This window comes from Prionailurus bengalensis, chromosome C2, assembly GCF_016509475.1.
Source record: "Prionailurus bengalensis isolate Pbe53 chromosome C2, Fcat_Pben_1.1_paternal_pri, whole genome shotgun sequence".
Taxonomy (NCBI): domain Eukaryota; kingdom Metazoa; phylum Chordata; class Mammalia; order Carnivora; family Felidae; genus Prionailurus; species Prionailurus bengalensis.
This window is the reverse complement of record NC_057350.1, coordinates 95,132,999-95,148,462: the sequence shown is the minus strand read 5'-3', so window position 1 is coordinate 95,148,462 and position 15,464 is coordinate 95,132,999. Positions and strand designations below refer to the sequence as shown.

The 15,464-nt window shown below is 39.8% G+C and overlaps 1 protein-coding gene across 5 annotated transcripts in view; it reads right to left on the bottom strand.

Annotated features, from left to right (window-relative positions):
• The window catches only part of PLD1 (phospholipase D1), a 173,953-nt gene that overhangs the window by 117,201 nt on the left and 41,288 nt on the right, over nucleotides 1–15,464 (bottom strand). For 4 of the 5 annotated variants that reach the window (XM_043594903.1, XM_043594900.1, XM_043594902.1 and 1 more), the window contains exons 2-6: nucleotides 13,233–13,423; nucleotides 12,845–12,972; nucleotides 8,048–8,193; nucleotides 7,691–7,796; nucleotides 6,126–6,191 (exon numbers count right to left, since the gene is read on the bottom strand). In XM_043594903.1, the coding sequence (XP_043450838.1) occupies nucleotides 6,126–6,191; nucleotides 7,691–7,796; nucleotides 8,048–8,193; nucleotides 12,845–12,972; nucleotides 13,233–13,423 (637 nt within the window). Of the gene's footprint in view, nucleotides 1–6,125; nucleotides 6,192–7,690; nucleotides 7,797–8,047; nucleotides 8,194–12,844; nucleotides 12,973–13,232; nucleotides 13,424–15,464 lie in introns of those variants that run through there. The other variant, XM_043594904.1, reaches the window with a different exon arrangement.

The following is a 15,464-nucleotide window of genomic DNA, read 5'->3' as shown; positions in this document are numbered from 1 at the left end:
GTCAAAAAAGATATGCTCCTGGGGTCAAGAAGCAGAGGGGAGACCAGACACGGAAAACACTCCATATCCACAAAGTTCTGTGGGAAGAACCACAACAATTACATGTCAAAGTAGTTATAGAGGAAAGGGGACTACTTCCTTGCTGATGTGACACTTCAGACGAAATGGCATTTGATCTAGGCTTGTAAACAGGATTAATAAAATGAAACATAACAGTTTTCCTTTAAAGTTTTGTATATGTGATGGAAAATAATCTAATATTAACCTTGGAAGAAAAAAATTACAAATCTTTCACTGCTGTCAGTCTTTATCCAATTGTTTCCATATCTTTCTTAGGGTTGTTTGAGGAAGTATTTAAAATTCAGAAAGACTGGGGCGCCTGGGTGGCTCAGTCGGTTAAGCCGACTTCAGCTCAGGTCACGATCTCGCGGTCCCTGAGTTCGAACCCCGCGTCGGGCTCTGGGCTGATGGCTCAGAGCCTGAAGCCTGCTTCCGATTCTGTGTCTCCCTCTCTCTCTGCCCCTCCCCCGTTCATGCTCTGTCTCTCTCTGCCTCAAAAATAAATAAAAAACGTTAAAAAAATTAAAAAAATAAAATAAAATAAAATAAAATTCAGAAAGACTTAGAAACCCCAAATCAAACATATCCTCAAATTAAATTTTTCATAAAGATTTTATATAAAGTCTTTATGTTTCATTTCTTACATAAAAGATGGCGATTTGGTATCATATTTTTTTATCTGATTTGTGGAAATGCTTCAAATTAGAGAATGTAGTAATGCATGACTTATTAGAAGTGACATCACAGACTTTGAGCATGGAATCCAAACTGTTTCAAAACCCTAAACCACAACTTCTCATTTCATCTCTAGGGAGCAGAGAGAAAATATCAATCCTGGTTTATACTGGAAGAAACTATGACAGAGGTGTAACTAATTTATGCAAAGCTACAGAACAGATAAATGGTAGAACAGGAAATGAAAAGCAGAAATCAAGGAAACCATTTATCTAATACCTGGATAATTTCTTATTCATATAGCTCTTATCATAGAGTTAACACCGGAAGTATTCTTTGAAATAATTCCAAAATCATAACTTGAGATATCATAATAAAACTGCTAAGTGTAAATTAAAAATATATGTATTAGTAATACAGAAAATGTAAAGTTGTGCACCAATATAAAATGAAAAATGATCTTCATCACTTTAGTTTCACTAGGGAGAGATTTCAAGAAAAAAAAAAAACTAGCTCTATTATAGACAAAAAAAAAAAAAATCTCTGGCCATGCATGCTCTAATATATATATATATTTTTTAGAAACCCCTAGTGTGGAGAAAGACGTTAATTGTCCAGGGGCACCTGGGTGAGATTTCAAGAAAAAAAACTAGCTCTATTATAGACAAAAAAAAAAAAAAATCTCTGGCTATGCATGCTCTAAAATAGATTTATCAGATTAAAAGTGAATGTGGCAAGGTCAATTTAGAAGCAAACCCCAATAGCCACCTGCGTGGCTCAGTCAATTAAGCATCCGACTTCAGCTTGGGTCATGATCTTGCAGTTTGTGAGTTCGAGCCCCACGTGGGGCTCTTTACTGACAGCTTGGAGCCTGAAGCCTGCTTTGGATTCTGTGTCTCCCTCTGTTTCTGTCCCTCCCCTTCTCTCTCTCTCTCTCTCTCTCTCTCTCTCTCTCTCTGTCTGTCTCTCTGTCTGTCTCTCTCTCTGTCTGTCTCTCTGTCTCTCTCTCTCTGTCTCTGTCTTTCTCTCAAAAATAAACATAAAAAAAGCAAACCCCAATAATACATTTTGAAATTTAACAAAGATTGTGTTGTCCAAACTTTTCAGTGTATCTTTAGTGATAATAATTCCATTTTCTATTTGCACAAGTGATACTCAAGAACATGAATTAATGATCAATTTAGCTGGACAGTATTCCACTGGGCTTATTGATCTTTTGAATAATGCATTAATCAATGTTTTTTTTCAAAGAAACTTGTGAAAAATACAATTAAATATTAGAGAAACAGGAAAGTATATGACAAGGGACAAGCAAGTAACCCAAGGGGTAACAGTAAACCCTGGAAATTACCTGGCAGTCATATATACACTACTGTCCTACCTCATCTTTGTACTAGAAGAGAAGGGAGGTGTTCAGCAGTCCCCTTTAAGCCTGAGGTAACAAAAATTCTAGCAAGTGCCAAAGTAGGAAATTCTCAGACGGGACACAAGAGCATTGGGTTGGGCAGGGCCTTTATGGTGAGGCTGGGAGGTAGGCTCAACTATGCCAGGAAAGACTGCCTTCACGGTCAGACGGTTAACACCACACCAGAGAGAAGAGAAGATGGCTCATCTGTGGAGGAAACTGAGAGGCTGGACTCTCCCAACTCTCAAGACTCAATCATGAGAATGACAACACCTCCCTTAATTTGCAGGCGCAGCTGTTTAACAGTAGCTTCTTTGTTGGCATGGAAACACCTTTATTCATCTCTACCCATTCTTCCCCTCAAACTAAATTCATTCACCTCACAAAACACGGGAGGGGTGAACTCAGTATTATTAACCTACAGGATGTTTATCTTCAGATTCCTTCCTTCCAACAGGGGAATTAGCTTGAAATTAGCCTCTCAGAGGTAAGGAATCTGAGTTACGACAGTCAAATGACTTACCGGAAGTTAGCAACATCATCATATCAACCTAGGACCCTTCTCTTGGAAATTATGCACTTTGTTCCATTTCTAGATTTTAATCTTCAGCTACAAAAATAGTGCATTTACTGTTTCTAATGACTCTTCCTTTAAATTCCCTGGAATCTAAGCATTTTCCAGTTATTAATTAAAATGCCCAGCTAGTAGGTTCAATACTAGAGCTAGCACTAATAAAATTTAGAACACAAAAGGAATTCTGCTTGAGATTTTGTATGTTAATTGAGTAAATACATCACTCTCTTTTTTTTTAGCATATTATGCCTTGAAGAGAGTCAAAATACATTTATCCCTATTTTATAAATGAGTAAAGAAAACAGAATGAATTACCAATAATCTCTGAGGGAACTATCTAATGTTAAATCCACTAAAACACTAAGATGTTCTGTTTTTCAGAACCTCAAAGAGTATAAAAGAAATTTTATTTTATTTTTATGTACTTAATATTTTCTTTTATTTTATTATTATTTTTTAATATGAAATTTATTGTCAAATTGGTTTCCATCAAAAGAAATTTTTAAAAAGTCATTCTCTGGGGTGCCTAGGTGGCTCAGTCTGACTTCAGCCTAGGCCATGATCTCACAGTTCGTGAGTTCAAGCCCCACATCAGGTTCTGTGCTGACAGCTCAGAGCCTGGAGCCTGTTTCAGATTCTGTGTCTCCCTCTCTCTCTGCCCCCGCCCCCACTCACATTCTGTCTCTCAAAAATAAACAAACATTAAAAAAATTTTTTTAAGTCATTCTCCTGAATAAAAAGTTACTTATCTAGGGGCGCCTGGGTGGCGCAGTCGGTTAAGCGTCTGACTTCAGCCAGGTCACGATCTCGCGGTCCGGGAGTTTGAGCCCCGCATCAGGCTCTGGGCTGATGGCTCGGAGCCTGGAGCCTGTTTCCGATTCTGTGTCTCCCTCTCTCTCTGCCCCTCCCCCGTTCATGCTCTGTCTCTCTCTGTCCCAAAAATAAATAAACGTTGAAAAAAAATTAAAAAAAAAAAAAAGTTACTTATCTAAATACCGACTTAACCAATGACCATATGAATATAAGAGAAGTTGTCCATGTCTAATTTCACTGAAATTTTATTGAAATTTGAGATATGATCCTATCTGATCCCTTGACCTATGATCCATGACCTCTGGCCTAAAAACCCAAATTAATTTCTAATAGGTTTGCTTTACACTTATAAAAATAAGTTAATTATATATGATTGTATAAAAATAACTTTTAATATGATTTTATAGACAAGAGTTTTAATATTTCTCACAGTTATCAAAGGAGACACAAAGATGCCAATCTAATTTGACAAATATGAGGCAAAAGCCTATAAATCTAGTCTCCAGGCCAGAGTGCCTCACAGGAAAGTTAAATACTGTTAGAAGATAAAAAAAGAAAGAAAGAAAGAAAGAAAGAAAGAAAGAAAGAAAGAAAGAAAGAAAGAAAGAAAGAAAGAAAGAAAGAAAGAAAGAAAATTAAGATAAATCAAACTGTATCTTACAAAAGTTTGAATCATTTTGGAGAATTCTGTTCTTGGGGTAAATAAGTTGCCATCAAAAATGTGGAGTAACATAAATTAGGTGAGCTGTAACCAGCTTTTCCCTCTCCAAGGAAATGTTTAGAAGACATTCTAGAATTTCTAGATACACTATGGCTCAACTTTGGAAAATGTTTTATGATTGGAAAATAAATTAAAATGAACATTTAAAAAAAGGTAATCATCATTTAATCAGCATTAGAATCCAAAATGTAGTACTATCCATAGAAAGAGAAGACTAAACTCAGCAATCACTGTTTCAAAGCCACAAGAAATAGTACAAGTAAAGTCACAGGCAGGCAGAACAGTAAAACAAATAGAAAATTATTGCATACTGGTACTAGTACACATTTAAATAAATCTCTATTAAAGAAAACAGCATATGTGATTTCAGAGAGCACAACAGGAAGCAGCATTTTTAGCAGGAGAAATAGCAGTTAACTAATTGTAAATAATAGCAGTGATATCCTTATTCGTTATACTCTTTCAAAGATGCACATTCCTGAGTCCTAGGAGGGAAGAAATCCCTCCCACCCTCCTCCTCTTGAGATCCTCTGGTTGGACCCATGTTGGCAGTCTCCCTGGGAAAATACTTCTCCAGGATTACGAAACCACATACGCTCCTTCAAGTCCATCAAACAGACATACAGCAAACTGCTGTAGAAGGGGGACTGTGGCTCGGCCCCGGATCCTTTGTGTGTAAAGGGGACCAGCCGGGTACATGTCCCGGCCTCCAAATAATACCCTGGCGGGCAGCAAGTCACCGGAAAACTCCAAAGAGTCCAGGTGCTCTTGCTCCCTTTCCTCAATACACAGACAACTTCCCTTATGTGACACCACTCTCTAAACTGGAGGCCACATCTTGTAGGACATATCCGTGTCTGTCCTTAAGTTCCACATACACCACATGCGTATGTTCAACCCCACAGCCGTACAGTTTATAAGACACAGACACAAAAACACAATAATCCAATATTGTCTCAGTTACCTGGACTTTTGATAATTGAAGGTGAACCCTTTAAAAACACCCCACCTCCAAGGCCTCTAAAAGGGCTGAGCTTATTGTTTTCTGAAAACTTCTATAAAAGCCCACCCCCTTCTGTTTGCCAGCTGTGTGCCTCCCAGCTGCTTCTAAGCCCCACCACCTCTTTTCTCTTATTTCTCGGGAGTTTTTTCTCTCCCTAGCTTTTCCCATGCTTCTCACTTTCACATGAAAAGACAGGCCCTTTATAAGCATCGCAGGCCAATCAGATGGCCAACCAAGCAGTACGCTCTGTCTAATCTTTGGGTATTCAACTCGGCTCAGCTGTTTTCATCACTTATACTCAGTGTTTTTTTGGTTTTTTTCTTCAGGGTTAGAAATGCTTGGGGGCATTATTCTGGAAACCTGAGAAGAGAAGGGCATTGATTTCTAGATAATCTAGCCTAGACCAGTGTTACAAGTTCATCTAGACACATCAATTTATAGTTGATATTTTTTTTTTAATTTTTTTTCAACGTTTATTTATTTTTGGGACAGAGAGAGACAGAGCATGAACGGGCAAGGGGCAGAGAGAGAGAGGGAGACACAGACTCGGAAACAGGCTCCAGGCTCTGAGCCATCAGCCCAGAGCCCGACGCGGGGCTCGAACTCACGGACCGCGAGATCGTGACCTGGCTGAAGTCGGACGCTTAACCTACTGCGCCACCCAGGCGCCCCTATAGTTGATATTTTTAAAAACAGCATCACTGTGAACTAGATTATTGCTGTCAAATCAACTTTGCATTCATTTCACTAATTTTAACCCGAGGAATACACAAGTGGATACAAGCACTTGTGTTGATAAAATGATCCAAAATTTAGCAGCCGATTTATGCTTTTATAAAGTACTTCAAAATTTAAGTCACTGAACGGTACTTACTGTTGCATGGTAGTTTCTATACATGGGCATTTTCAGTAGCTTTGTCAAATAATCTTCCAGTTGTTTCTGTAACACAAATATAGGAGATAAGAGATAATGTCCTCATACTTAAAATTTTAAACAGTGACAGTGGTGTGACCATTATCCAATCTTTACTTCTGCAATTTATTCAATTATTTGTTCATATTGTCAGTGGACAAGGAATCTTGAAGAGCACTAAGGAGTTATTTCCATAGTTTCCCTGAACTTTTATTTAAATTGCTTCCTGCTATTCAACTTTTCATGTGCTTAGGTCTTTTACAAACTGTTGAAGAGGCCCAAGCTGTATATTCGTTCAATCTTCCATAATTACTAGCACAGGACTTGCCCATAGTAGACTGTTTTAAGGCATTTGTTGATTTTATCAAAAACCTCGATTTCCTTAATTTCAACACTGAATTTACTACTGGTAGATATACTGCAGTTTTTTTTAACATCTCTTCAGGGGCAAAGGGGGGAAGTTTAAAAAGAGAGAGAGAGACACACTTTCTAGTACTTATATTTTGATTTCAAATATGGTCAAATGTGAGAGGTTAATGACAATCACATCGACTATGATGATGTGTGGATGCACTGTTAAAGCCACAGCTTCTCATTTGCAGCTGCATTTTCATGTAAGTGCACACAGTAACCCCAAACTGTATCATTTTCCATGATACATGGACAATATGTATTCTAGATCCCTAAAAGGATTTTAAACAAGATGACAACTATACAAAGGAGAAGTCAAATATCCTTTTCAGGATAAAAGTTTCAGATTACAAAACAGAGCTGATATTTCCTTGTTAATTTTCTTTTTTTTTTTAACTTTTATTTATTTTTGAGACAGAGAGAGACAGAACATGACAGGGGAGGGTCAGAGAGAGGGGGAGACACAGAATCCGAAGCAGGCTCCAGGCTCTGAGCTGTCAGCACAGAGCCCGACACGGGGCTTGAACTCACGGACCGCAAGATCATGACCTGAGCCGAAGTCAGCCGCTTAACTGACTGAGCCACCCAGGCGCCCCTCCTTGTTAATTTTCTACTGAAAAACAATTCATCTTCTACCCTGTGCGGCACCATATCACTGAGGCAGAGCACCTGCTCCTGGGGCTTCTGCCCTACTCTTCTCTGACCCTAAGGGCCCACTTATAGTTTGGTAATTAGACTTCACATATACTTGGGACAAGCTACTATGAAGTCTGGAGCAAACGGGTAGAAATAAATGCTTTTAAAGGAGTATATCTCAAAACCCTCAATGGTGAGCTCAAGCTTGACTCACAACCAGACCAAAGAGGTTCCTGCAGAGGAAAACTTCTTCATAGAACACTCTTCCTCTTCTGGGAAATGCAACCATTCTGAGTGCAGCCATTCTGACCTGGAGAAGAAGGCTGCCTAACAAGTTCCAAAGATGCTAAGCTAGCCTGTGTGAGGGATCAGGGGGAAAGAAAAGTTGCAGCCAGGTCCCCCTCACCTCCCAGGAGCCGCCATGTTTCTACAGCACTGCAAAATTATATTTTGAACAACAGAAGACTGAAAGGGCTTACCCTTCTACCGAAGAATTGTTCTTCTCTGATCATGTTTTCAGATGAACGGGGCAAACTTGGCATCTCTCGAGGCTCTTCTTTGACATTCTGTCTTCTAAACGTGTGCCTAACACACACACACACACACACACACACACACACACACAATGGAAACATTTATTATTCTTTGAGTATTACTCTCATTTAAATGAAAGCATAAATATGAGCATAAAAGCATTTTATGTTTGTTTTTAGAAGAGCCTGTTTAATAGAAATATCCACCAACAACGGACAAGTTAGCCCATAATATAGATAAAATACTCTTTCCATCCAGCTTGCATACTGGGATAACTTTATAATTAATTCTGAAACAGTTACCTTCTGGTGGGAATGGGGATTCGGATAAAAGCTTTGTACTTGAGCAGCTCTCTATGAAATTCTTGAAAGTGTTTGAATTTCCTCTTAACTTGCCATTTAAATTCCCCATGTGTTAATTCAATAGTGTAAAGATTGATACTTGGTACCTACAGTGATCAATAAAAATGATTGATATTTTAGATAACAAAGTCTAAAGTCTTTCAATGAACAATAGCTCAGACAAAATGTTTCCTAAAACAAGTGGTTACAGAAATAAAATTTCCATATATATATTATATATATATTATATATATATTATATATATGTATAATGTATATAATATACATAAGACAAACTCTGAATCACACCAAAGATAAACTTCCACAAATCGTATTGCTCTAAATACACACACACACAGCCCTGAAACAAGAAATCAGGTAAAGGAGACAATGAGTGAAGACCCTAATTAGATATCAGCGGTGATTTTGCTTGTCCCAAAGTATAAACAGTGAACAGACCACTGGAGCGGGTGAGAGGAAAGCTGGAGGAAATGGATTCCAGGAGTATGATCTTAGCCAGCGACTTGTCCTTCACAGATGACATTAATGCCTTCTCCTTCTGAAACATATTCCAAGGTCCACCCCTGTCTACAACATCTCCTTGCTCTGAAGGACCACCAGTGGGCAACAAGGTACAGGATGATTAGAGGGAAAAAGTGAAAGACTACGCACAAAATATTTTTCCCAATTACTTAACTAAAATGAATCCCCATTTAAAATTTTAAAAAATATTTCTTATTAAAATGCAAATATATCTTGGTAATGATTTCAATCAGAACTAACAGGCCTGGGGGATAGTTTTGATATAGTACAAAGTGTTAGGAGACTGAGGGATGTTTATAAAGCAGAGGAGATCTTGAAGGAAGTTCCATGAACAGGGGGATGGTGTGTAGGGTGGCTAGGCAGTGGGCACTCTGGACTACCCAAAGGACACTGGCCCTTCCTGGAAGATTTAGGCACCAAAGATGTTGGGGATAGGAGAAAATAAATGTCTCTTCTGCTACTTTATTTATCCAGGCTCTGGTGTCAGCAACCACATGCGTGATTCCTGGCCCTCAGTCCTATTTTTTTTTAATCTTTAAAAAATTTTTTTAATGTTCATTTGTTTTTGAGAGAGACAGAGAGAGACCGAGACAGAGAGCAAGTTGGGGAGGGCAGAGAGAGAGGGAGACACAGAATCCAAAGCAGGCTCTAGGCTCTGAGCTGTCTGCACAGAGCCTGATGAGGGGCTCAAACTCATGAACCACGAGATCATGACCTGAGCTGAAGTCGGATGCTTAACCAACTGAGCCACCCAGGCGTCCCCCACAGTCCTATTTTGCTAACTTCTACATCTACACAGAGTGGCCATGCTTTACTATATAAAATATGAGCAAGAGTATCAATGCAACTTGTGCTCTTAAGTCTGAAATCCGGCCATATCACTGGTAAATATTCAAATGTAGCATTTGCTTCGGTTCTAGTTAGGATTCATGACAATTACTACAACTGGAAGTAGAAAAAAAAACAGTTCTGGGGTTCAATATTATATGTTGCCTTTTACTTTACGTTCACTTTTACTTTTACATTACTACAGGTGTCATCCTCCATCATGTGTCACAGAGAAGAATGCAGGAAAAATCGGAGTGGCCAGAAACTTTGCATTCAAGTGAAAAATGCTCAATTTAAGATGAACCAAATAAATAAGAAAAATTATACAATTTAGGAAAGCTACTACATTTCCAAGGATTATATCTACAAAAACTGAATACTTTAAAACTTTTTCAAATGCCAAGTTTTATCCCTCACATATAAATCCAAGACTTTGTACACCAAACTTCTTAGCAATTGTGAGGTGGTATGATACGATGAAAACAAGCTGCCGCATCCTTCTTGAAGATTTTAAAGGTCTGAAATCTGTGGTGCAGCCTACCAGCTGTGATGCCTCAGCCAAGCGTCACTTCTGTCAGACAACATCCCAGCCGAATTATTGGAATTCTCTGGAATTGGAATAATCTGAAGAGTTTTAATAAAGGGACCGCTTATAAAGATGTGATAGGGGTAAGGAAACCATAAAGGAAGGACAGTAACCTGGGACTCTGAAGGCATTCCTAGTCCTGAAGGAACAAGATGCAGGGCCAGGTACTGGAACAAGAAGGGGAGAACCATGTAAGGATGGCTGCCTTGGGGAAAGGGGTGCCTTTGGTCAAGGGACACAGTCAGCCCAAGGCAACCCCAATCTCCTATCTGGGCTCTTCACTGTCTGAGCCCTACCAGAGGACAAAAGCAGAGAGCCCTGAGGGGCAGAGCACATGGTAGAAAAAGGTAGGAGGAGGCACTGGAGGGCAAATGGAAGATCTCCAGCCTGAGAGGGCCTGAAGAACACCTACCTCATTGGGCTGTCACAGAAATGAAAAGAGAAGGGCCTTGCCTTGAGCTAGCACATAGAATGTGTTCAGTAATTCGAAAAAGTGTGTTTTTATTTTCCTGGAATCACATTTATACTGCATGACTTTAGTTCATATTTCTTAGTAAACTAAACACGAAGTAGGATAACGATGATCCTTAGCGGGGCGCCTCAGTGACTCAGTCAATTAAGCATCCGACTCTTAATTTCAGCTCAGGTCAGGATCTCACAGTGTGAGATCAAGCCCCACATCGGGCTCTGCAGTAAGAGTGCGGAACCTGCTTAGGATTCTCTCTCTGCCCATCTCCTGCATGCACGTGTGTGCTGTCTCTCGTTTTCTCTCAAAATAAGTAAACATTAAAAAGAAATTAAAAAGATGATCCTTAGCTTTCTCACACAGACTCAGATTAGAATAGGACTAAACCAAATTCACCTAACAGAAGAAGAGTCCAAGCACAGAGAAGTCCCTGGTTTGGGGGTCTTGAATATTTATTTATCTTTGTGAAAAACCTTAGGAGACACCTACTATTAATAATAATATGTACTATTAGTGTATGCTTATGTAATACTATAAGGGCCAAGGATGGGCCACCCCAAGATGGGCCACTTTGTCATGAAGACTACTTTGAGTTAAAAACCAGTCGAAACCCAGCAGATCCAGGAAAAGCTCTTTACCTCCCCCTCAAGCGCCTAGAAAGAATTGAGCTAGAGGACCTGCTCCAGGAGGAGAGCCACCATCACAGATTATATGATGAACCAGCTATGGTAGACAGGGAAGAACTATCAAAGCCTGTTTGATCAAAGTCCTCCATATGTCCCACTATTTCCAAGTGGCCTGGTAAACATTTGTTACCAAACATTTGCTCTTTGTCATCTCCCTGTGAATTGCATTCCTTCTCTTTGAAGTCCCAGACGTGCCTGTCTTTGGAATTTCCACGTCTGTGTGGATTGCCCATACTTAACGAAAGCAAATTTGACCCATGTTAATGGGTCTCATGTCAATTTGAGTCTTAGTCCAGCTAGGAGGATCTTGGAAACAGACAGAACATTCTTGACCCTAACAATACAATACGCAATACCCTTGCATAATGCTGTGTATTATTAAGTCCTCATAAGAAACCTATACGGTGGGCACCGTTATATCCATTATTTAGCATTATTCACATGTGAAAACTGACAAACAGAAAGATTAAGTAACTTGTTGGAGATCACAAAGCAAAGACAGGATTTCAACCATGCAGTCTGGCTCTGAAGTCTGTGCATTTCACCCTCTGAGCATGCGTACCCCCTCTGAAGCTAAAAGCTGGTAGGCAAACTAAGAAGGCAAAGGCCACATTAGAGACATTTCTGAGTGCATTGTGCTCAGTGGTATATCAGGGAGGTAGAGACCCCCCTTCATATAAAGGGCCTAAAGGAAAGGCTGCACACAAAGGTGGGTGTTCGGAGTCAGAACATACACACAGGTAGGTCAGGACAGGCCACTAAGCAAAACTATCAGGACCCAGGTAACACATGCCACTCTGCAAAAGACAAGGAGGAAAGGCAGACAGAACCTGTCTCTGGAGAAAGGCTGTTCTACACTTCCCCTGAGGCAGGAGCAAAGGTGGCCTTAGTCTGCCATGGCCAGAGCTCAACCTGAGGGGACAAAGGCCACCTGCCTGTGGCAATGCCCTCTACTTATCAGACTGACAACTGTGATGTACAGTCAGTAACAGAGCAATGGTGGCTCCCCTCACAACCTAGTCTAATCCACACCAAAGAGTGATGCTTTGCTTGATGAAGTCATCTTCATGGAAGCCGCCTTCCAGCATTCAGGCCCCACGAACAGACCTAAAGGACAGGTGCCAGGAGCAGATCAGAGAGCAGTAGAAGATGCCAGCAGTATTCTCTCAGCACCATCTCTGGGTAATGACACTGGTCGGTCCAACACCCTGGCTTTTTTTCTTTTTCTTTCAAGAGCCAGGCAGCATCATTATTTTCTTGCTAAACCAGCATTAGGAAAGCTAAACTCTTCCTTGGCTTCTATGTGACGGTCTAGATGGAATGGTGATGCCCCAAGAGCCCACGTTAAACAGAAAATCGAGGAGAGAGGAGGACTAGGAGTGGCACTCAGCAATTTATCAAAGTTATAAATTGCCTTAGGTGTGTATTTAAAAAAAAAAAAAAGCATTTTCCAGAATGAGGAAAAAGGCATATGAGAATCAAGACTAAATGGAAAGCAAATTCTTGAGAGATGAATAGGACTGACAAGAGATTTGGAAAAAAAAAAAAAAAAGCTAAAAACATATCATAGCTATGAGGAAGGAAAATGGAAGTCAGTGTGTTAATTGGTATACGTGGACCAATACAAGGTGAGTCCATAAATGCTCTGACCCTTGTTGTAGATGTAAAGCGCTCCACTTCCAGAACTTGGGCTTTTATTGGACAGCCGGTGAGATACGTCTGTATATTAGGCTCCTTAAATCCTTGAGTCTTATAAATAGCAGAGAAAGGAATACACACTAAAAAATAAACAAGTAAATAAAGTTATTGCAAGGACACAATGATATTGTAAGAATACACGATATTAGCATAACTTGCCTTTTATGGGCATCTGTTTAAGAATCATAACCTGCTACAACAAGAATACAGCTAGTGAAATGGTCTCAGCCCAGGGTAGGACATCAGCAAGGATGATCAATCATTTGCTGGTTATTTCAAATCTGCTCTCTGCCAGGCAACTCTGAGAAACTCTCTTCTCGCTCAGACCACCAGTCTTTACCTTCCTGTATCTTGGGATCGCTGGGAGACACATCATAATCCACCTCTTCTCCCTCAAAGTGCAGCTCCCGTGTGTCCAGATTTTCTATCAAATTACTCATGTCAGCAGCGATTTTCTGCAGTGCAGAGGTATTTACTCTTGGCTCATTTTTCAGTGACATGTTGGCTTCAGACAGGGTAAGAGCAAAGGGGCTGGGAAAAAAAAAGGGGGGTTACAAGGATTTATTATTTTGGTCAAATAAAACCCTATTCTACAATATGAATCCAGGCTTAGATACAGCATATGGAAACAAGTCAACTAGCTCTGTGTGAGCCCCAGTTTAGTCAAACAATGTTTTCATTTATTTTCCTCTTTAACATTTAAAAGATTCCTAGCCTGTAAATTAAATTGGAGTGAGATCCTTAATCACAAGCAAGTACGAAAGAGAAACACTACATTGAATAAATGCCAGCATAGCTTTCACCCAATTTCATTAAGTCGGATAAATGAGGAGACTCCAGGGTGACTGGTTTGGTCATGGTTATTCAGAGAAAATAAATTGATACTTAACTCTAACAAACACACGGAAAAATATCACGTGAAATTAAGCAACTTTAAATATTTTCTAAAGACATTTTAGGGCATTTTACAACAATTTCAATAAGCAGATTTAAGACATTTTCATGACAGCATAACCTTTTCCACATTTCCTCTGTAGGTGATATCCCAAGCAAAGTGTAAATACTATTTTTTCGAAACATGAGGTTCGGGCCGTGACTTTCCATGACTTATAATAATGTACGTGTCTTGAAAGGTAATGATTAGTCTACCTATTCTGAAAGATACTGGAGGTGCTCAAATCGTACTTCTCTCCTTTTTGAAGAAAACCAGTTCTATCTCATTTCGACATTTAATAACACAAGTCTTTACACATCAGTACCCAGGGAAGAAGAGTTCATATTCATATAGATTTTATTTTTCCTTTAAAATACTAAGATTTAAACCTTGAGCGCCATCCTCAGAGCTGAGTGACAAATTCATACTGCTGGAAAGAATCGCTCTGTTACAGCCCGGCCCTAAAACAGCAGGTTTTTCATACCAGCAATTCCACCACACATGTCCATTCATTCCTGCAAATCACAAACATTTACTGAGCGTCTGCCATTCACTGTGAGAGGCAATGAGGAAATCTGTAAAGATGAATAAGGCTGGTCCCTGCAGTTAAGGAGCTCCTGACATGGGTGAGAGGAATAAGCTACATAACCCCAAATTCATTCCTGGCCTCCTCCAAGGTCCAAAGCCTTCCTGAGAACGACATGTGCTGAGTGGAAGACCCTTGGCCAGGTTCTCTCCTACAGGTGTGATCAAGAAGCTGGGGGTCTCTGTGGGAAACGCTAAGAGAGTCTTGGCCAAACTTGGACAGCCCTTACTGTAATCCGTCAAGTCTCAGGAACCTATACTGCCGTGTCTGGTAGAAAGAGATTTTGTTTGGAAATTCAGAAGATTGGGCTGGAGGAATGTGGCTCTGGTTTGGCCAGAGATACATAATTAATATGACAAAGTTCTCTGTGAAGTATGTAATCAATCATGTTTCTTTCTCCACGTTGGCTGTAAGGAAGCTTGCAGCCGTATCGATGGCCCACTATTAGCAAAACACAGGCCTATCCTTGCCTACATCACTTCCCTTCAACTTTCTTCTCCACTTCTCATTTATATTATAATAACAGTTTACGTGTACCAATCACTTCATATGTACCTGGCTTGGTGATAACTCCTTTTTATACATTATCATGTTTATCATCAATAATAATCTATGAAGTTTTGTTATTTCCATCGAAGATGACGGAAGTTTATCAACCCCTCTTTACAGATAAAAACACTGAGGCATAGAGAGATTACGTAATTTGCGTCCAAAGTCACAGAGCTAGTAAGTAGTGAATGGATTTAAAAACCAGGTCTCTCTGACCCAAAAGCTGATCTTCTCAACCACAGTCTTTACCTTTCCATATAGTTTTGGTAGATAAGTAAATGCCCCTGGAACAGATGGAAGTTTCAGTAAAACAAGTGCTCTGGGCAAGATTCAAATGGGAAGAATAGGAAATGACCTCCTCTTGATGCTCAGCACCTCGGGATGGGCCCATTTACACTCTCAGGGCCTTGGTAACTCCTCTTGGTAATAAACTAAGGAGGTTGAGCCATCTCCTCTAAGGTCCTTTTAACACTGGAACCTTAACTATAGACAAAAAAATGCTA